The sequence below is a fragment of the Diceros bicornis genome, chromosome 24 (genome assembly GCF_020826845.1).
Source record: "Diceros bicornis minor isolate mBicDic1 chromosome 24, mDicBic1.mat.cur, whole genome shotgun sequence".
NCBI lineage: Eukaryota > Metazoa > Chordata > Mammalia > Perissodactyla > Rhinocerotidae > Diceros > Diceros bicornis.
In genome coordinates, this window is record NC_080763.1 from 46,657,414 (window position 1) to 46,680,628 (window position 23,215).

The window sequence follows — 23,215 nt, forward strand, 5'->3', positions numbered from 1 at the left end:
CTTCCTGAAAGACTTTCTTCCCGTAGCCTCGGTGATGGCACACACAGCCCTGATCTTCGTCCTGCTTCTCGGGCTGTTTTTCCCCAGCCTCTTGTTACCTCCTCCTTCACCTCCTCTCTTCTCACTTGACGCTCTTCTACCAGGCGGTCTGCTTCATCCTGTGACTTCAGTAACCATTGAGATACGTTGGCTTCCAAGTACATGTTTCAACTCAGACGAGGGTTTCCTGAGCACCAGCTGTGCGGCTGCTGGACTGTTCCAGGCTCTGGGACCAGGGTGAAGAAGGCAGACAAGGACAGGCCACTCGCCAGTCTTACTGTCTCCAGGGCCGGGTGGGACAGATAGTAACCAAGAAAACGAAAAAAGAGCATTTCAGCTATTGATTAGGGTAAGAAAAAGACAATAGAGTCATTCTGGAGGAAGTGGGAGAGGAGGCAATTTAAACTCCTCATCTTGTACATATTGGAATTGCCACATCAGTACCTCAGACTCAGCAGATTCACAGTTGAACTTATTTCCACCCATTTTTCTTTCCCATCTCGGTGACTTGTCCCACCATCCATCTATCTGCATAAGCCAGAGTCTGGGGGTTCTCATCCCACAGAGTGACTCTGTCAGCTAGCACTGTGGGTTTTACCCCCAAATATCCACTTGACTATTTACCTGCCACTGTCCTGGTCCAGGCCAATGTCTTCATCTCTTGTCTAGACAACTAGAAAAGCCTTCTTGTGGATCCATTGGCATCCGTTCTCCCCCGCTCCAATCCGTAGTGCACCCTGGAGCCTGAGGGGACTTTGAGAAGGAAGATCTGTTTGTGTCGTCCCTGCTCAGCCCTTTCACTGGCCTCCAGTTGCCCTTCAGAGAAAGATCAGACTCTTGAACCTGGGCTAGTAGGCTCTGAGGGCGCCTGGGGCCACTCCAGCCTCTGGTGGTGCTGGCCTTCCTCCTTGACTACGGGCTGCGGCCATGCTGAGCCCTTGGGCTCTCAGTGACACCCGCCAGGCCACGGCCACCCACAAACACGCACACACCCCGCTCCTCTCCTGCAGGAGCCTTCCTGACCTCACAGGTTCCTCAGTCTCCTGTCAGATATTGGGCAGCCCAGTGGTCTTCACAGAACTGGACAGCATGGTGTCCAAGCCAGATGGGCCCTGCCCTCCTGGAGCTGACAGTCTTTGTCTGGGGAAAGACGTTACAGCTGTGACAGTTACAGCAGAGAAGCATGGGGCTAAGAGAGCACTTGACAGGACACGGGAGCTGACTAGGGGTGCAGTGAAGGCCTTAGTCTGAACATGGGGAGTAGGGGGCCTGCAGAGCAGGCCCAGAGACTGCCAGGCCCAGCAGCAGGGAGGAAGTTTGTGAACAGAGCCTGGGAGGCCTTGTAGACCACCATTGAACTAAAAGGCTGAGAGCCCTGGGAAGACACTGCATTGAATTGGCCTGGGGTGATGGGAGCAGGTCTTCTCTTCTAGAAGCTCACTGTGCCTACCCCAAGGAGAGTGCTCTGGAGGGAGGTCAGGAGGGCCTGTGGGAGAGGAGACCTCAGTGACTTGGAGTCAGCAGGTCGCAGGTGTAACTGTTTTCTCTGACATTAGAAGTCTTACCTTAACGTGTCTCCCTGCAGTGGCCTGTCGATACCCATTGATTTAATGCTGTTTTAGGAGTTAGCTAGATCACCCAATCCTAGTGTTAAAAGCTTTGTTGCCTAAGATGCACAGTCCCTTCTCCTGTCGGGGTAGGAGCAGCAATGGAGCTGTTTTTGTTCATGTATGAAGCCAGTTCATCAAGGTCATTATGTATATAGCACAGGACGTGGCATTATAGAAAAATAAAAAGGAGATATAAACTTCAATCTACTAGACACATATGTATACAATCTAACTTTTAAAACAAGTGCATCTCTTTGGAGGAGCTGTTTGAGACTGTGGAGTAAGTGCTGGGGTTTTCTGGGGGCATCTAGAGGAAGCTGAGCAGAAAAGTCTGAGCTTGGGGAATCCCGTAGAGGAGAGTTATGGACAGGATTTTAAGGAAGAAAGACCCACGTTTTCATGATCAGGTAGAAAGAATGACAGATGTCAAGGTCAAGGCCCAAGAAAGCACATTTTGAGGAAGAAGCTACCTATTGTGGGAGAAAAGGGAACCCAGGTCCTTGCTCCCACTTCAGAACTTCATCTGCGTGTGGACAGTCTGGCATCTTGGAAAACTCTTCCCAAGTATTCTTAAGCACCTTATTAAAAAGTAAATCAGCTCTTACTTCTTAGTGAAAATTCTCTTCAAGGATGAGAGCAAATATTTGGGGTCGAGTTGGTGTGTCTGCTCTCCTTGGCCCTCCTGCATGATTGGAAAAGACTTGGCAGGTTTGTGTTTCTGGGATGAGTTTGATAGGCTTTTTAAAAGAGTGTCTGTGCAGGTACAAACCCCATTTCTTTGGGCAGACTGGAGGGGTGGGAGGAGTGAGTACGCTGCACAAAGAATCTTGACAGTGGATACTCACCATTGCAGCTTTCAGTTCTCACTGCCGAGGGCTAGCACAACTGAGCTCCACGGGGCAATCTGGGCCAGCTAATCCCCTTGGGCCTGTGCGGATGACAGGGGACCCCCCCCCCCCGGCTCTGCTGCCTGTGCCCTCGACACTCATCCTCTTCTGCTTGAGTATTTGCTGCTCCTTCTCCCCTTGTAAGTGGGCTGCGTGTCATTGGACAGCCCAGTGGTTGCGATGCAGTCTGGGAGTGAGCACTCTAAGTCTGGAGCCTGGGGGTGAATGCAGGGAGAGCGAAGCTAGAAAGAAGAACATTTCCTGAGTCTCAAGGAGAAAGCGCTATTATGTAGCCTTTACTGGAATTTGGGGGCTGAGTGGTGAGCTAGCAGGGAAAGCTGTCATTTATGAGTTATTCAGCTATATTAGTTTCCTACTGCTGCCGTACAAACGACCACAAACTTAGCGGCTTAAAAAAACACAAACTCGGGCCGGCCCGGTGGCTTAGCGGTTAAGTGCGCGCGCTCCGCTGCTGGCAGCCCGGGTTCAGATCCCGGGTGCGCACCGACGCACCGCTTCTCCGGCCATGCTGAGGCCGCGTGCCACATACAGCAACTAGAAGGATGTGCAGCTATGACATACAACTATCTACTGGGGCTTTGGGGGGAAAAAAATAAATAAGTAAAATCTTTAAAAAAAAAAAAAAACCCACAAACTCATTATCTTATAGTTCTGGAGGTCAGAAGTCTGAAATCGGGCCGAAATTAAGGTGTCGGCAGGGCTAGTTCCTTCTGGAAGGTCTAGAGGACAGTCCATGTCCTTGCCTTTTCCAGCTTCTAGGGGCCATCTGCTCTCCTTAGCTCATGGTCCCCTCTTCTGTCTAAAGCCAATAGCACAGCATCTTGCAGTCTCTCTCTGACCTCTGCTTCGTGGTCTGATTCTCTTGTCTTGTAAAGATCTGTGTGATAACATGGGACCCACCCTGATAATCCAGGATCATCTGCTATCGCAGGATCCTTAACCCCATCACATCTGCAAAGTCCCTTTGCCAAGTAAGGAAACACTCACAGGTTTCAGGGATTAGGATGTGAACATCTTTGGAGGGTCATTATCATCAGCCTGTATGATAAATATTAGAAGTCAGAAGTTTGAAGGAAGATGTAAGAATTAGGTAAGTATGTGAATCTCTTGAAATCTAACATTAATAGGGGTGGGGTGTAGCCTCAAACTCTAGTAACCATGAGGAATTCTGTTGTTTAGAGTAGAGGAGACTGTCACAGAGTAAAACTTTTAGAGATATTTTTCCATATTCTAATTGTGCTATAAAATATAACCGTTTGACATATTCACTTGTTTTTGTTTTTATTTTGGATACAGATTTCCAGCAGGAAAAACAGCCTTGCTGCTGCCTCGCCTACAGTATCGAGTAAAATAAAAGTGCCAGTCCCGCAGCCTATAGTGAAGAAAGATAAGCGGCAGAATTCTTCCAGGTTTAGTGCCAGCAATAATAGAGAACTTCAAAAACTACCATCTTTAAAAGGTAATTTTTATTATTTGTCTTTTAAAAGTTGAAGATTGCCCATTTGGGGGAAGGAGTAACATTTGGCGGTTTGCTAGCTTCTCACACCTCTGCTGTGTTTATATTCCATGGGGTTATCTTTTCTTCTTCATTGAGCTTTTTTAGATTGTGTACCTCTAACTTATATACCCAACTAGTATTTCAAATTTCAGAGCTATTTAAGATAAAAACGTAATCATGAGTGTATTATAGATATAATACACTAAAAAAAAAAGAGGAGAGGCTTTAAATCTTTTCATGTTAATTGTAATTAAGCTAGCCAGTTTTTCTTTTAAGTAATTTTTCTCTTTCATTTGTCTTAGAACTTAGCAATTCAGAAAGGAGTTATTGTAAAAAGTGAAGTAGAGCCTCTTTCTTTTCTGGCATTGGAGTGAGGACTGTAACCATAGTCCCCTATGGACTTTCTCCCTGTGAATCACTTGGGGATTACCTCTACCCCGGGGTTTCCTATTTGAGATTAGTCAAGGAACAGGGCTGTTTGCTTTGAATTTTCCCTGAAATGGCACAGTTGCCCCTTTCCATCTGTCCCTAAAAGTGCTCCCCTAGGAGATTTTGAGGTTGAAGTACATAAAACCTTATCAAGGAAAATAGGGTAAGGACCCCAAAGTCAAATGTGAACCTCTGAAAACTTTTATATTCACTAAAATATAAGACTAGTGTATTAAATAAAACTTCAGACATTTTTCATATCTTAAATTCATAACAATGGGTCTTTCACAATTAATTTTCATTTCATATAGACTCAGAGCAAGAAGTTTATCATTTTTCCAGGTGTATTCCAGTGACTTCCACACTGCAGGGCAGATAGCAGGAGCTCAGTGCAGATGTGCCAGATGTGCACGAGGAGGGAGTGATGGAGAGCAGTAGGGATGGAGGGATGGGTGGAAGGATGGATGGAGGGAAGGACTTACGGATTCATGGATGCATTTCCTACCCCTTGCTTGCTGGGAATCCAGGCTCTCCACTCGCTGCAGTGTACAGAGCTTGTATCTGGCTTATATTTGGTTTAGCTTTGAGGTAGATATGCATACTAGGTCATTTTTGAGGAGTCTTCCCTTCCCAAATAGTCCATGCCTTTCTGATGCTACTCATTCATTCATCAGATATTGTATTGAGCACCTGCAAACCAAGCCCTGTTCTGGGTACTGGGGGTACAGTATTAAACCAAACCAAGGGCCTGCTCTGCTGGAGCCAACATCCTGTCCCGATGGTGGAAGACAGTCAGTGAGTGAGGAAAGGAACACACACACATAACTCCTCCTGCCATACCCTCAGGAGGCCCAGCCAGAATACTTGGGATGTCTGGGGTGGAAAAGGCTTCCCATAACCATTCCTGAGCCTTCAGAGTCCAAGCCCCGTCCCTCCCTAATACCCATCACAGCTGGAGCTTGGCTCCTGCCCCTTAGGGGATGTGCCCTGCCCTCCCGAGCACCATGCAGAGCCTGTCTTTCCACTGTTCCCAGAAGGATGAATTCTCAGTTGTGCATCCACATATCCAGGAGAATTTCACACTGGTCAAGCCGTGCGCCTCACTGTTCTTGTTTCGTAAATCTTTCTTGGCTATTCTAAAACATTAGTTCTTCTGTATATATGTTAAAATAATTTTGTGTAGTTCAGAAAAAAATAGGAATTGATTGGACTTAGATTAAAGATATTTTGATTTGGGGAAGATTGATATTTTTACGGTACTCTTCCCATCCAGGAATGGTACATCTTCTCCATTTTTCTGGGTCTTGTTTTCTGACTTTTTATAAGATTTTATGATTTTCTTATAAGTCTTTACCTTTGCATTAATTCCTAAGTGGTTTATAGTTTTTGTTACTCTTGTTTCTGGGTTATGTTTTTTCCATTTCTGCTTCTAATTAGTTTTTGCTAATCTAATGAAAAGCTGTTGATTTTTCAATATTTTATTATTCTGTTGCCTTACCAAATTTTCTTTTTAATCTTAGTAATTTTTTTTACTAGAGTCTGCGTATATAGTCTTGTCATTTGTAATTAGAAACTTTTATCTCTCTTCTAGTATTTATACCAACATACACTATAGTTATTTTAATTTTATTATGCCATTAGCTAGAACCAATAAAATATAGATAACAGAGGTGAGAGCAGGCCTCCCTGCTTTCTCCCATTTAGGTAGAAGACTTCAGCATTTCCTTGTTTAGTGTGAAAATGGCTCTTGGTTTCTGGTAAATTGCCTTTACCCAGGCTGCTGATGTTCCACAGCCCACATTCGCGTGGCTCTTCCCGGCTCCCACCTTGGCTGGCTGGTGCCGTGCTAGTGCACTACTGCTGATTTTATCAGATGCTGTATGACTTTTCTCCTCAAGATGTTAATATAATAATTGCTGTGTTGATAGATTTTCTGGTTTTGAACTATCCTTGCATTACTGGGATAAACCTCAATATGGTTGCAGTATGTAATTACTTTTATATGGTGCTGGGTTCAGTTTACTGGTTTTTGTTAGTCTTTACTTCTATATTTACTACATGAAGCTGGTCTATAGTTTTCTTCCTTTTGTGATACTACTGTATTTTATCAGATCTGAGATGCTTTGATACTGGCACTTTGGATCTTTCCTGAAGGTGGTCTGTAGGTTTTTACATGGCTCTCCCATGCTGCCCTCTGATGGCAGGGATTGTAAGATGCACTCACTTTCAGAACTCAAATGTGGAATGACATATGTGTCTTAAAGTCCATGACAGAGGGTTACAAGGTTGAGTTAGAATTCAGCTGGGCTTGGTGCTTTTCTCAATGATAAATCTGTAGATTACTTGCATGTTGGGTCAATTTAGGGTAGGTCATGTATTAACTTGTACATTATATTCTTTAATGAATCTTTTAATTTCTTCCACATCTGTGGTGGGGATGTCTCCTTATGAGCTCATTTATTCTTTTGATTATTTTGTTTTCAATATCATTAATTTCTACTTTTATCTTTAATTACTTATCATATTTTCTTTTATTTTATTCTTTTCCTCATTTATTAAGTTGTATACAGAGTTCACTTATTTTTGGTTTTTTGTTTTGGCGAGGAAGATTAACCATGAACTAACATCTGTTGCCAATCCTCCTCTTTTTTTTGCTGAGGAAATTTGGCCCTGGGCTAACATCTGTGCCCCTCTTCCTCTACTTTATATGTGGGACGCCTGCCACAGCATGGTTTGATAAGTGGTGCGTAGGTCCCCGCTCGGGATCTGAACCCTCGAACCCTGGGCAGCCGAAGTGGAGTGCGTGCACTTAACCACTATGCCACTGGGCCAGCTCCTAGTTCGTTTTTAATAATAAAAGATTTTAAAGCTATGTATTCCTCTGAGTATAACTTCAGCTTTATCCATAGATTTTCTTTCCTTTTTTTTCAAATCATACTTTTTTTTAAAGTTTTATTGAGGCATAATTTACCTACTAGAAAATTTACGTGTCGTAATTGGAAATTTTAATTATTTTAATAAATGTGTAGAGTTGTGCAACCATTACTACAATCCAATTTTAGAATATTTACATCACCGCCCAAAAAAGTTACCTTGTGCCCGTTTGCCATCAGTCCCTACTCCCATCCCCAGCTCCAGGCAACTACTGGTCTGCCTTCTGTCTCTAGATTTGCCTTTTCTGGACATTTCATGTAAATGAAATCGTGCAATATATAGTCTTTTACATCTCTCTCTTTCACTAAGTATAATGTTTTTGAGGTTCATCCATGTTGAGTAGTTTGCTTCTTTTTAATGCTGAATAATATTCTGTTATATGAATATACAACATTTTCATTATCCATTCATGGACTGATGGACATCTGAGTTGTTTTTTGACTATTAGGAATAATGCTGCTATGAACATTCACGTACAAGTCTTTGTTTGGACATATATTTTCATCTCTCTTGGGTAGATACCTACGAATGGAATTGCTGGCTTGTATGGTAAGTTTATGTTTAGCTTTTTAAGAAACTGCCAAACTGTTTTCCAAAGTGCTTACACCATTTTACATTCCCATCAGCAGCATATGAGGATTCCAGTGTGTCCACATTCTTGCCAATACTTGTTACTGTCTGTCTTTTTGATTATAGCCTTTCTTGAGGGTGTTTAGTGGTATCTTCTTATGGTTTAATTTGCATTTCCCTAATGACTGCAGATGTTAAGCATCTTTTCATGTATCTGTTAGCCATTCGTATATCTTCTTTGATGAAATGTCTATTCAAACCTTTGCTTATTTTTAAATTGGCTGTCTTCTTCTTATTGAACTATAACAATTCTTTATATAATCTGAATATGAGTCCTTTATCAGATATTTGATTTCTAAATATTTTCTCCCCGTCTATGTCTTGTCTTTTTATCCTCTTACTATTGTCCTTGAAGCACAAAAGTTTGAATTTTGGTGAAGTCTGATTTATCATGTTTTTCTTTTAAAGATCTTGCTTTTGGTGTTGTATCTAAGAACTCTTTGCTTAACTCAAAGTCACAAAGTTTTTTTCCTGTGTTTTCTTCTAGAAGTTTTATAGTTTTAACTCTTACGTTTAGGTCTGTGATCTACTTAATTTTGTGTATAATGTAAGGTAGAAGTCTAGATTCATCTAAAATTTTGCGTGTGGATATCTAGCACCATTTGTTGCAAGAGCTATTTTTCCCCATGGAGTTGCCTTGGCACCCTTGTCAAAAACCAATTGAGCATAAATGTAAAGATTAATTTCTGGACTCTCAATTTTATCCCATCGATCTATATGCCTGCTTAATGCCAGTACCACACTATCTCATTGTTTTAATTTGCATTTGTATGATGAGTTCAGGTACCTTTTAAAATGTTTATTGGCCAGTTTTCATTGGGCTGCCTGACATCTTAATTTTTTTAAGAGTGTTTTATTTATTCGAGATATGAACTCTTTGTTGGTTATATGTTTGTTTCAAATACCTTTTTCCACTGTAGTTTGTCTTTTTCATTTTAGCCATTCTGGTGAGCCAGTTTCAATTTGTAGTTTTGATAATGAATGAAGCTGAGCATCTTTTTGTAGGTTTATGAGCTATTCAGATATATTCTTCTGTCAAGTGCCAGTTTAAGTCTTTGGGCCTATCTTTCTATTGGATTGTAGCATTTAAGAAAAAATAGAGGGCCGGCCCCGTGGCTTAGCGGTTAAGTGCGCGCGCTCCGCTGCTGGCGGCACGGGTTCGGATCCCGGGCGCGCACCGACGCACCGCTTCTCTGGCCATGCTGAGGCCGCGTCCCACATACAGCAACTAGAAGGATGTGCAGCTGTGACATACAACTAACTACTGGGGCTTTGGGGGGGAAAAATAAATAAATAAAAAAAAATAGATTTGTGGGAGTTCAGATATAGGAATTGCAAATTTTCTTCTATTCTTTGAATTTTCATTCTGAATTCTCTGAATTTTTACTCTCCAAGACATTAGCACTTTGAGAGTACTTTTTATGTCCTGTTTAATAAATCCTTGCCTTCTACAAAGTAATGAAGATGTTAGCCTATGTCTTTTTTCCCTAAAACTATTTTACTGTTGACATTTGGCTTACAAGCCGTGTAGAATTAATTTTTGTGCCTGCTGTGATGTTAGAGATTAAGATTCCATTTCTTCCCTGTGGCTCTCCATTTGTCAGGGTGCCTTGTGTTGAAAAGATCCTCCTTCACTCACTGCAATGTTGTCTTTGTCATAAATAAAGTACCGTCACTGTGGATCCGTTTCTGGGCTCTGTGTTGTTCCCTTGGTTTGTCTCATCTCGTGTCCATACAACACTAAAACATCCTAGTAGGTCTTGGTATCTGGTAGTGTAAGTCCTTCAGCTTTTTCTTCAAAATTGCCTTGGCTCTTTTCATTTCCAAATTAATTTTAGAATCAGCCATTTCTCTAAGAAGTCCTGGCTTCATTTAGTGGGGAATGGTCTTTCAAGACCACAGTCTGGTTGCTAGGATTCTCATTACTATTGGAATGGTGATTGTTTATAGGCCTTTTTATTGGACCAACCCAGAAAATATATTTTTTCAGTATATAGCACATCAGGAGTTCATAGTGATATTTTCCATTCAAAATCAGGTTTATTAGGCATTTATTTAACTTCTATCTTATATCTGCTTTTTGTCACACCAAGATTTCTGTTTCTCAAGGACACCAGAGATAATAGAACTTAAATAACAGATAATTATTCATTTACTTTATCCCACAATATATTCTCAGAAAAATAATACCAATATTATGACCAATATGATGATTGGGAGATTAAAAGTTTTTGTGTTTTTTCATTTTCTTCCCCCTCACCTTGGTTGTAGTTTTGCTCTCTCCCTTGTCAGAGCACACAGCCGTCACAAACTGTCTTCTCCCCTCACATCCCTCGTTAGCCCTAGATCCCCTGTATACAGCGTTAGCTCAGCACCGGTGTTGGTGCTGACATTCCTGCAGGTATCTTGGTCTTCTGAACCTTGCTCACTAGTAGATTTCTACTTCAAATTTCAAAGACTGTTTGTCTGGATAGACAATCCTTGACACACGTTTTCTTTTCATGAGTATCTTAAGGATGTCACTCCATTTCCTTCTGTAATAAAGCATTGCTCTCAGAATCTGATGTCAGTTTAGTTTTCTTTCCCTTACAGATTAGTTGGTCTGTTTGCTGTGATACCTAAATAGTTTTTTTTTTCTTTAAAGCCCAATAATTTAATATATCAGTCTGGGTTGATTTTTCCACAAACATGTTAACGCTCTTTCAATATGTAATACCAAGTCTCTTTTTCTTGGATTTTGAGGATTTGTTCTGTTCCCTTGCTTTAGTTTTCTCCTTTGGAGACTCCTATTGTGTAAATATTGAATTTTCTCTTTGCCTGTTTTTATATTTGTTGTTTCTCTCTTTGTCCTTTTCATTTCTTTTTGATTTAAATTTTTTTCTCTTTTTTTATGTACAGTCGTGCGTCACATAATGATGTTTCAGTCAATGACGGACCACATACACAATTGGTGGTCCCATAAGATTAGTACCAATAGCCTAGGTGTGTGTAAGTACACTCTATGATGTTTGCACAGCCGCGAAATTGCCTGACGCATTTCTCAGAACGTATGCCCCGAGTTGGTGCATGACTGTACTGTTCCTTGTAAGGCATTTTATGTTGTGCTTATTTGCTCTTGTATTCCTTCCAGTTAATATTCATTTCTGAAATTATTTTTCTTTTTAATTCTTTACAGAGTTATTACCTATTTCTGAGTTTTCCTATTAAAGATTCATGTAGTCCTTTCACACATTATATTATTCCTTTAATGTCTTTTGGCTCATCTTGAAATATTGGGTTGTGGTTTTTAATGTCTTCTGTGGGTTGTCTTTCTGGCGTGCTTTGACTGTCTGCAGAGATGTCATTCTGTTCCCTGTTCTCTTTTTCCTTTTAATAACTGTGAGGGCCTTCACTTTGATCCCTCCCATTGCTCGTGTGTGTGTGAAGTTAGAGAAGAGGAACTTGGCTCTAGAGCTCCAGCTTCGGTTATTTTTGTGACATTTTCAAAAATATGGTGGCTTTCCTTCTGAGCGCCCTGATTTGGTTCTCTTGCCTTGCTTCTGTCTGGATCTGGTTTTTCCATTTCCTCTCTCCTGTCCATTTGGATTCTCTTCCCAGCAGTTTCTCCCCAGTGTGGCCTAGCTCTGGAAGGGAGATTCGGCTGCTGAGTTTTGAGAGTTCCCGGGGCCCAGCCAGGGCCCAACAGCCCCTTCAGACTTGATTGTGGACTCTTTGCTCTCACCCGCTGGAGGGTCCAGACTCCTTCTGTTTTCAGCTGCTGTTCTCAGGTAGGCTCACCCAGCTCTCTGAGTGCCCGCTGGTCCTTTGAGTTCTCAGCTCCGTAGGACATCTGTTGCTTCTCCCTGCCGTCTTCCTCAGAGACACCAACAGCACACAGGTGTTGTGGCTGCTGGTAGTCTGTCCCCATATGCTCACATGTCTTTGGGGACACATTTTCACCTAATTTTGTCTGAGATGTTGGCCATGTGCCTTAGAATTTGCCATCTTAGTTGCTCTGTATGATTTTATGCAAGAATTTGGAGAGAGTAAAAAACCATGCCACACGTTTTTCTTAATTGCCAAAACTTAGAATCAACTCAGTAAGTGAATGGATAAACAAACTGGTACATCCAGGCAATGGAATAATATTCAGCAATAAAAAGAAATGAACTTCAAGTGGGCCTTGAAAAGACATGGAGGAACCCCAACTGCATATTACTAAATGAACGAAGCCAATCTGAATATGATTCTAACTATGTGACATTCTGGAAAAGGCAAAACTATGGAGACAGTAAAAAGATGAGTAGTTGCCAGGGGTTGGGAGGAGGGAGAGATGAATAGAGGGAGCACAGGATATTTTTAGGACAGAGAAACTATTCTGTAAGATACCATAATGGCAAATACCTGGCATTTTGCATTTGTCAAAACCAATAGAATGTGCAACACAAAGAGTAAACCACAATGTCAACTATGTCTTTAGTTAATAATAATGTATCAGTATTTGTTCATCAGTTGTAACAAATGTACCACATTAATGCAAGATGTTAATAATAGGAGAAACTTGGGGAAGGTAGGGAGGTATATGGGAACTCTGTACTTTACATTTAATTTTTCTGTAAACCTAAAAATTGAAGTCTGTTAATTACAAGAAAAAAAAAGTGGTTGCCAAAGGTAGGGGGATAGGAGGTGGGCGAAATGGGTGAAGGAGGTCAAAACATACAAACTTCCAGTTATAAATAAATAAGTCATAGGGATGTAATGTACAGCAGGTGATTATAGTTAATAATATTATATTGCATATTTGAAAGTTGTTAAGAGTAGATCTTAAAAATTCCCATCACAAGAAAAAAAATTCTATAACTATGTATGATGACCAATGTTAACTAGCTTATTGTGGTGATCATTTCACAATATATACAAATATTGAATCATTATGTCATACACCTGAAACTGGTGTTATGTTTTATCTCAGTTATACCTCAAAATAAATTAATAATACAAGCTGCTGCTCTCATCTTCTCAGACTCCTCCATTGTTGGATATTCGAATTCCAGCCTTTTTTGGTCCTCCGTAACAGTATTATTGTTTTATTCTGTCAATGATCATTTAGATTTATCCACTTATTTATCACTTTAATCCTAATTTGTTTTTGCATCTCAGACTTTACATCTGGGATCATTTTCCTTCTGTTTGAACATATCGTTTAGAATTTTCTTTTTTTTTTTAATTTTTTTTTAATTTATTTATTTTTCCCCCAAAGCCCCAGTAGATAGTTGTATGTCATAGCTGCACATCCTTCTAGTTGCTGTATGTGGGATGCGGCCTCAGCATAGCCGGAGAAGCAGTGCGTCGGTGCACGCCCGGGATCCGAACCTGGGCCGCCAGTAGCGGAGCGCACGCACTCAACCGCTAAGCCACAGGGCTGGCCCTAGAATTTTCTTTAATGAGAGTCTCCGTGGCAAATTCTTTATTTGTTTGTTTATCTGGAAAATGTTTTCATTTTGCCCTCACTCTTGAAAGATGTTCACTGAGTATCTAATTGCAGTTATGTTCCTTGAAGTACATTGAAGATAAGCATTTCACTGCCTTTTGACTTCCATGAGTATTGAGAAGCCAAAGCCATTCTTTTGAAGGTATTGTTTGTGATTTCTGGCCATTTTTCTGATCTTTGTCTGTGACATTGATTTCTCAGTGCTTTTGCTGCTAGGTGTCCAAGTGTAGGTTTCCTTTTTTTTTTTTTTGTGAGCAAGATTAGCGCTGAACTACCATCCATGCCAATCCTCCTCTTTTTGCTGGGGAAGATTGGCCCAGGGCTAACATCCATGCGAATCTTCCTCCAGTTTATATGGGACGCCGCCACAGCATGGCCTGACAAGTGGTGCATCAGTGAGCACCCGGGATACAAACCCGGGCCGCCAGCAGCGGAGCGCGAACGCTTAACCACTACGCCATGGGGTCGGCCCCATGTAGGTTTCATTTTTAATCGATCTTTTTTGGGATTCATCTTTAATCCGTGGATGGTTATATTTCCTCAGTTATGGTGAGTTCCATCCATTATCTCTTCACTTGCTATCTCTATATTAGTCTCTTGTTTTCCTTTGGCTCTAACTAAACATGTGTTGGACTTTTCATTTACTGTCTTTCTTTGATCTTCATCTGTATTTTTCAACCTTATTGTGACTTACCATGCTGTGTTCTTGATCAGAGAATCTGAAGGTGAAGGATCAGTTTTCTTTTTCTTAATTTTCAACCTATCATGGACTAATAGTTTCGTAAAATACAGTAAAAATAAATTATTATAAAAGTGAGATATGGAATATAGCTACAAACTTTTTGAGTATTTTACTCAGTAGACATATAATAACCTTGTTAAATTGCTGTCACGGTTTCTAAACGTCATTCTCAATTTCTGTTATCTCGTTGAGAATCTTTAGGTTTGTCTAAAATGTGTGAAACCCAGCTGTTAGGCTTTTAATTTCAGATATACTTTTTTCATTTACGGAAGTTCTATTTTTAATCTGCAGTGTGATGTTTTAATATTTTCCTGTTCCCTCGCAGGTACCATCAAATTTGTCAGTTAAGTATACTAAGCATAGCTGCTTTATAGTCTGTGTCAGATAATACCAGTATCTAAAGTCCTTGTCACATTTTGCCCGTGATGTCTTATTTTCTTGTGTATCTGACTGTTTTTTAGTGTACATTGGTCATTGTACTCAAATGTTTGGAATAAATTGAAACCTAGAATCAAAGTATCTTCTTCAGCAGCGATTTGTTTTTGCTTCTGCCAGACACCTGGCGTCACTACCAGTATTGGGGTCCTGTAAACTACAACCCTGGTTTATGACTTGTTAAATTAGCCAGGTTGTCCTGTAAAATATCCCCTAATTCCCTGTAGTTCCTGTAAATGGGAACCTTTTTTGGATGGAATACATCAGAGTTGGTGCTGTGTAACTCTGGAGATAGTTTCATTATTGTGGGAGATGCATATCTGATGACTATCAGAGTGATGCTGAATTGTACCACTGTATTAGGGTGATGACATCCATCTCTCAGATGTACAATGATGTTTCCCTTTGGAACTCAGAAAGCACTGGTGATAATCTGCAAGGTGTGTTTTGGCGTCCTGCCAGCGCTATTCCCATTAACCATATGCTAATGCTTTAAACACCACTTGATAATCCTTACCTGAGGCTATAGTTTCACTAGAGATTTCAGCATTTAATCTGGCATTCTTCTAAAAGCAGAGATATTTCTTACCAACTGGAGATATTTGGGTATCTTGACATATTGTTCCTATTGGATAGTCACAATAAGTTTAATTCTTTGCCCTTTAGTTACCAAATATCCCTCAAATGGTGAAAACTAAAGTTTTTTTCGGGCTTTCTCTTTTGTGAATATCATTATGGACTCATGTTTTTCATTGATTTCTGTGTATTTTAATCTAAAATCATATTCTTTCTGATGTGCAGATGCATAATTTTAACCATGGGGTGCCTTTTGGGCTAGCTCCTGTGTATATTTTGGCATGGCCTCATTTATTTTTTATTTCCCTTGATTTCTGACACAGTAAGCTGTCCCCCAGGCTTGTTTGTATCTTCCCTGCCCCAGACTTGGAATCAGCCGTTGCCATTTTTCAAAGAGCTGTGATTGCTTTCAGTGGGGAATGATATTAGAGACCAAAATCTGGGTACTAGGGTGCTTGTTGCTGCTGGACTGATGTTGCTTTTAGGTGCTTTCAGTGGAGGGAGCTAGAATATAAATATATTTTTAGTTGTACATTCATATTGGTATTTTCAATTCAATTTATCATTATAGTGTTTTCATTTGTTTCTTTAATTTTCAGTTTTATCTCTTTATCTTACTTAAATAGATAGAAATAGAAAATGTTGATTTCTAACATCATTGACATAATTATTGCTAAATCCTGTGAGAACAATTCACAACAACAATATTGATGGTATTCCAAATGGTAGGAACTTTGAATTGGCTCATTTCATTGCAGAAAAAGCAGTTGGTGTTTTTATTTGGATTTCATCAAATTTTCAAAATACCCAGGGAGGATTGGCAACTTAGGATGTTTGCATCCTCTTAGCTAAGAGACGGCTGTGACTTTCTGTGCGTTCAAAGGCACTTTCATTTCCTTTAGGCGTGTTTTTGAGTTTCCCTCATGTGGGTCTTGCATGTTTTTATTTATGCCCAGATGCTCAATTATTGTTGCTATTGTAAACGGGTCTCCTCTGCCATTATGTCTTCTGAATGGTTGTTGATTGTTGGTACAAAGGCTGCTGATCTGTCTTCCACGTTCTGCTCCCTTCCTGGGTCATCCTGTTGTTTGCGTAGTGTTTCACTTCGTCCTTTGGGTGTCCAGTTTTCGAAGTAGATCACCTGCACATAAGGTATCTCACCTCTGTTTCTAGCTCTCATACCTCTAGTGTCTTTCTCTTGAGTTGACTGAAAATTCCAGTAAGATGTTCTATGTGGTGGTGGGGGTGGGCATATTTGTCTTGTTCCTGACTTTAGTGGAGATAGAAGCAGGATTTTAAACAACCGTTTATTATTCCATTCTGTGGTGGCCCCCAGTTTGCAGCTTTTATAAACCGTGCTGTAGTGTAGATTTTTTGTTGTTGTTGTTCACGTCTTTGAACCTTTCCTTAAGCTGGATTCAAGGAAATGAGGTAGTACTGGGTCAAGGACCATACGTTTTCAAAAACCTGTTATAGATCCTGTCCTGAGAGGTGGCACCATATGCCCTTCTAACCAGGGCATATGACATGCTTTCCAAGGCTGGGATTATGTAAAAGTTCAGTTATTTGTTAAGTAGAAAATAGTATTTCCTGTTTTTATTTATTTAACAGTGAGGCTGAATATAGTCTTCAGGCCCTGTTCATTTGAAGATTTTTCTGAATAAGTTCCTTCATTTAACATTTTTGGTCTGGAGGTAGAAGTGTTAAATGTTAAATGAAGAGACCAATTATTTTTAAGTGACTTATGGGAGGAGTAAATTAATCATGGACTTTGTTTCTTGAGGCCATTCTCCTTGTTTTAGGAAAGAAAAGCCTGGGAGAAGTCAAAGTCATAATGGACAATGTAGGGCTTAATAACAAGTAACTGGAGACCCTGGAGCAGAAATTTAGAGTTGCTAAGTATTTGGCCTTTTGTGAAAGAAGTTGTTACATTGTTGTTGGGAGAATTCATGTGAATTTTTAAAAAGTGGCCTTTCCGGGGCCAGCCCTGTGGCGCAGCAGTTCAGTGCACCCGCGTGCTCCACTTCGGTGGCCTGGGGTTCGCAAGTTCGGATCCTGGGCGCAGACCAATGCACCGCTTGTCAAGCCATGCTGTGGTGGCGTCCCATATAAAGTAGAGGAAGATGGGCGCAGATGTTAGCCCAGCGCCAACCTTCCTCAACAAAAAAAAAGAGGATTGGCATCAGATGTTAGCTCAGGGCTGACATTCCTCACACACACACAAAAAAGTGGCTTTTGAATGGCAGTTAAAATTTTATGTTTCTTACCCTCCTTTTGTGAAAATACAATACTTCAGCCTCATTCAACAGAATTTATTTTCTGATACAATTGAAAGTTTTGCCATACAAATGGATTGTTTTTACTGCTTAAAGATGAATTATGCATCTATTTAGAGGAGCTTTTCCTCTTGCCCATTAGTTGAAGAAGAATGAAAATGGAGTGTGAGAAGTTACCAGAGTGCCTGCTCCTAATTCTGTTGGGTTGAGCAACTGCTTTCATCATCAGTCTTTTCTTTTGTGGTCCAGTCTTCTGTTGTGTGCTTTGATTTCTGTGTCTTCTCTTGATAGCCCACTGTAATGAGAGGAAACAGCCCTGAGCTTGGTGAGGCAGGTGCCAGTTCACAGCAGATATTTACTGACCTTCTGGGTGGTCCAGAGCATTGGAAGATGGTCAAGGCAATGATGATGACCAGAGGTGGCCCTTGCCCTCAGGGAGCTGAGAAACCCAGACCCACCTTGATTTCCCAGCTCTCGCCCCTCTTGGCTACGTTCTGCCAGCAGCTGGGCAGCAGAGGCACCACCAGTGCCTCTCTGTGAATAACTCAGAGCTGGTCCCATGTTAGCCTGAGCCCGATCTCGAGCCACAGCCACCCTGGCCCCTCCAGGGACCCCTCCTGTCCACTCTCCTTGGGCCACAAACGTGGCTGTTACTCCAGGGGTCAGTCTCAGGCCTCTGCCTGTCATACTCTGCGAGCCCCCTCTGGGCAGAACCCGGGGGTTTGGTTTCAACTGGCAGCTATAATCTCACATTTCATGTTTATCTCACGCCTTCCCCAAACCTCACCTGAATTTCTCCATTTCTCCCAGCACCTTACATTCAGCTCGTTTCCACCCCCCCCCCCCCGGTACACACACACAAACACACACACACGCTGTTCCTGGGATGTTCCCATCCTCTGTCCAGTCCCTCCAGGCGTAGAGGCCTGAGTTTCCTTCATGCTCTGCCTTCACCAGAGGTAGCCACCATGCCCATCTAGTTCTGTCTCCTCCAGTGTTTCCTGAACCCCCCTGGCTCAAGCCTGCCTTATCTTTTTTCTTTAACATGATAAAATATACACAGCATAATATGTATCCTTTTGACCATTCATAAGTGTACAATTCAGTGACATTAAATACATTCACAATGCAGCGTGCCCATCACCACTATCTATTCATCATCCCCAACAAAAACTCTGTGCCTCTTAATATCTCCCTGTCCCCCTCCCCAGCCCCTGGCACCCACCATTCTACTTTCTGTCTCTATGGTTTCGACTACTCTAGGTACCTCATATAAGTGGAATCATACAGAATTTGTCCTTTTGTATCTGGCTTATTCACTTAGCATAATGTCCTCAAGGTTCATCCATGTTATAGCATGTGGCGGAATTGCCTTCCTTTTTAAGGCTGAATACTATTCCATTGTATGGATATACCAGTTTGTTTATCCATTCACCTGTCAATGACACTTGGGTTGCAGAACATGTTACATGTGCTACTTCATTCACCATACGTGTTACTGTTGTCTAAAATGTCACCCGAGGGCAGAGGCTGTTTGCATGTCTGTTTTTGGTGCCCAGTCCAGCATCTGCCAACGATCCAGGAAACACAGGTTTGCTGAAGGAATGAAAAGCTCTTCGGGCCCTCTGCCTCTTCTTTCCCGCTCCTTCATTTTTCACAGAGAATTGCTGTACTGTCACCTCTTGGGGGGAGGTCAGAACCCAGTCCAGGCTGTCCGCTTCCTCCACCTCAGTTCTTCTTTGTAAAAGGAGGTTGTTAGTAACAGTTGATATGAAAGCACTTCGTATGCTCTGTATACTTTGTGTGGATTTCCTACCTTCTCAGAACAAGGAAGAGGTGTGAGCACTTGCTTTGGCTTGAAAGGTTTTCCAGCCCAGCTGTGGGGAGAACAAAAGCAAGAAGGTCTCCCGGCAGAGCGCTGAGGGTAAATTTCATGTCGTCTACTCCACTTTCCTCCGCAGCCATTCCTGGGGATAAGCTCGTCCCCCCCCCTTAATCACTTGCAGGGCTCGCTCAGATCAACAGGCGGCCAGCACCCGTCCCTTTGTCCTTGCTGTTGGCAGGCAGAAGCTCCCTGGCAACCTTTGAACACAGCTGAATGCTAGGTATCTTTGATCTGCCTAAGGAAAAAGTCTATTTTAAACTGTAAGTGAAGCCAAATTTTTTAGGTTAGATGTCTTACCCAACAAAACATACATCACCCATGCTCGTATAATTTCCAGTTAAAATAGTGCTGGCCAGGACAATGTCACTGTCTTGCAGTTATGACACCACAGTTCTCTAGGTTCAAAAAAAACAACTTTCTTTTAATGAAAGAAACTAAAACTTCTTCACTAAAATATGAGCATATTTAATTTGCCTACAAAATTGCCTGAGGAGATGAAAAATAAAACCTTCGGCTGAATTTGGAAATGAAAATTTGGAAGTTTTATTCAGAAGTGCTACCTAGAAATAAAATCAGTGGGATGTATTTATAGGCAGTTTGTTTTTTTTTTTAAAGAGAGAGAATGCTGCTTTTTTTTTCTTTCTTTTGAGGAAGATTGGCCCTGAGGTAACATCTGTTGCCAATCTTCCTGTTTTTCTTTTTTCTCCCCAAAGCCCCAGTACATAGTTGTATATATCATAGTTGTAGAGTTGTAGCTCTTCTATGTGGGATGCCGCCTCAGCATGGCTTAATGAGCAGTGAGGAGGTCTGCATCCAGGATCCGAACCAGTGAACCCCGGGCCACCAAAGTGAATCATGTGAACTTAACCGCTACACCACTGAGTCTGCCCCAGCAGTTTGTTTTTAAAAAAAGACCAAAACAAAGTGGCAGAGGGACCAGAGAATAAAGAATAATTCCTTTTTTTAAACCTTCATTTTTGTGCAGTACAAAGATGCTTGTATTACAGTATTTATGGGAGATTGCACCAAGAACTGTGGATCTGTTTGCCCACGTTCCGTTCACACTGCGCTTAGGTCAGAAAGGCACCTCTGCCTGGTCTTAGCTCAAGCCCTGCACAGTGTGGCCACAGTGGCAGAAAAGGAGAGAGGAGCAGGCTTGTCATAGGAGAGGCTAGAAGCATGGTGGCAAGGCCACCATGGAAGGCAAGTGGGGCTGACCACAGACGGTATTGGAGGGTGTGGTGGAGACTGGACAGCGGTCTGTGTTCCAGGGGTGGGAAATGTTATTCTCCAGGGGAGTAGATGGCCTGTCCCTCCTAGTTATGTGCTACAGGGAAGAGGTTTAAAGAGCAGTAAGGGAGTTTTGTAGGATCAGAATTGGGTGGTACTGCTTGATTCTTCCATGCATTGAGTAAATTTAATGGAGCACCTGCTGTGTGCCAGGCACTGTCCAGGGGCTGGCACGGGAAAGAGCCTGTGGCCCAGGGAGGGGAGAGGAAGACTTCCTGGAGGGGTTAGTCTAAGCAGAGATCCCTTAGGTGGCCCTGCTCCCCCCTCACACGGCAGCCCCAGGGACCTTCCGGAACGCTGTTGGTGGAGGCCTTGTTCTTGGAGTGCTGCACTGTCCACTGCCTCCTGCATCTTCCTGCTCGTGGCTAGGGCGACATGTTGGGAGGATCCCACCTCGGTCTCGACTGCCCCCTCCTGAGCTCTCCACCTCAGAGGGTAGTGCGCTCCATCTCTCACGTTTGCGCCTCCTGACAACCGAGGCGGTGGGGAGGTCACATATGCCCCCTTTTACAGGTAAGGAAAGAAGAGCCAGCCCCAGGGTTATTCAAGGCGGCCTCTCCCCGAGCAGGCCAGTGACGTGGCTGCGTTATGAGCCTCTGCTGGGTTGCATTTGCTGAGCGCTGGTTTCATCAGTGAAGGAAGTGCTCCGGAGACCAGTTGAGCCCTGATGGCATAGGTGAGCACATGGATTCCATGCAGAGGTGACAGACTTGCAGTAGAAAATGAAGCCGTCCATACCGGACTCTGTGAGACAGGGAGTCAACATCCTCTAATTCGTTGGTTCAATCTGTCATGCCTGATGTAGGCTGATTTTTGTTTGTATGTTTTTCATCTCATTTATGCATCACAATAAATCTCTTTGTATCATGTGTCCTGGGTTCCCATCACAGCCCTTTCTCTGTCCTTGGCCTATGCCTAAGAGGCAGCATTCATTGAGGGAGTCTCCCTGCTGTAACTTAATCTATATGTCTTTTTAAAAATTGTTATTTTTAATTTTCGTGAAAGTATTATGTGCTGATTTTAGCAACACTGAAAAATATAGAGAAATTTCAGAAAGAAAAAACACTCATGGCCATACCACTTAGCAGTGACTACTGTTGATATTTGGGGAGTGTTTCTTTTTATGATTGTACTGTTTCTGAAAAATTATGCACTGTCCTTTTCACTTATATTTTTATTTTAGAAATCTATAAATTTTTTGATGGATGTGTAATATTTCACTGTGTGGGATAATCCCTTTGACAATGAGATCGTTTCTGGTATTTTAGAATCATAAATAAAAATGTGATGCTCTCAAAAAACAATAAAATAGAAATAAACTTGACCAAGGAGGTGAAAGACTTGTACACTGAAAACTACAAAATGTTGCTGAAAGAAATTAAAGAAGACACCAATAAATGAAAAGATATCTCATGTTTATGGATTGGAAGACTTAATATTGTTAAGACGTCAGTGCTGCCCAAAGTGATCTACAGATTCAGTGCAATCTCTATCAAAATCTTAACGATGTTTTTTTTTTCCAGAAATAGAAAAATCCATCCTAAAATAAACATAGAATCTCAAGGAAACCCCAGATAGCCAAAGCAGTCTTGAAAAAGAAGAACCAAGTTGAAGGCCTCATACTGCCTGATTCCGAAACTTACTGCAAGACTGTAGTAATCAAAACAGGGTGGTACAGGCCATAAAGATAAACAGACAGACCAATAGAGTAGAACAGAGAGCCCCGAGATAAACCATTTCTCACATACGTGGTCAAATGGTTTTCAACAAGGGTGCCCCCCACTCAGTGGGGAAAGGACAGTCTTTTCAACAAATGGTGCTGGGAAAACTGGATATCCACATGCAAGAGAATGAAGTTGGTCCCTTACCTTATTCCTCACACAAAAATTAGCTCAAAGTGGATCAAACCTAAATATAAGAGCTGACTGTAAACTCTTAGAGGAAAAGCTTCGTGACATTGGATTTGCCACTGACTTCTTGGATATGACACCAAAAGCACAGGCAAAGTAAAAATGGATAAATTGGGCTGCAGCAGAATTTAAAACTTCTGCATTAAAGGACACAATCAACAGAAAGAAAAGGCAACCTATGGAATAGGAGAAAAGGTTTGCAAATCATTTATCTGATAAGGGATTAATATTCAGAATTTATAAAGAACTCCTATAACAACAAGAAAACAACCTGATTAAAAAATGTACAAAGGACTGGAATAGACATTTCTCCAAAGAAGATATACAAATGGCCAATAAGCACATGAAAACATGATCAACATTGCTAATCATTAGGAAAATGCAAATCAAAACCACAGTGAGATACCACCTTACACCCATTAGGATGGCTACTATCAAAACAACAGAAAATAACAAGTATTGATGAGGATGTGGAGAAATTGGAATCCTTGTGCACTGCTGGTGGGAATGTACAATGATGCTGCTGCTGCTATGGAAAACAGCATGGCGGTTCCTCAGAAAATTAAGCGTAGAATTACCATGT

General features: G+C 41.6%; 1 protein-coding gene across 6 annotated transcripts in view; it reads left to right on the plus strand.

Moving 5' to 3' along the window:
- PPP2R5C (protein phosphatase 2 regulatory subunit B'gamma) overlaps positions 1 to 23,215 on the plus strand; it is a 146,449-nt gene that overhangs the window by 15,739 nt on the left and 107,495 nt on the right. For all 6 annotated transcript variants that reach the window (XM_058567715.1, XM_058567720.1, XM_058567714.1 and 3 more), the window contains exon 3: positions 3,854 to 4,016. In XM_058567715.1, the coding sequence (XP_058423698.1) occupies positions 3,854 to 4,016 (163 nt within the window). The remainder of the gene's footprint in view (positions 1 to 3,853; positions 4,017 to 23,215) is intronic.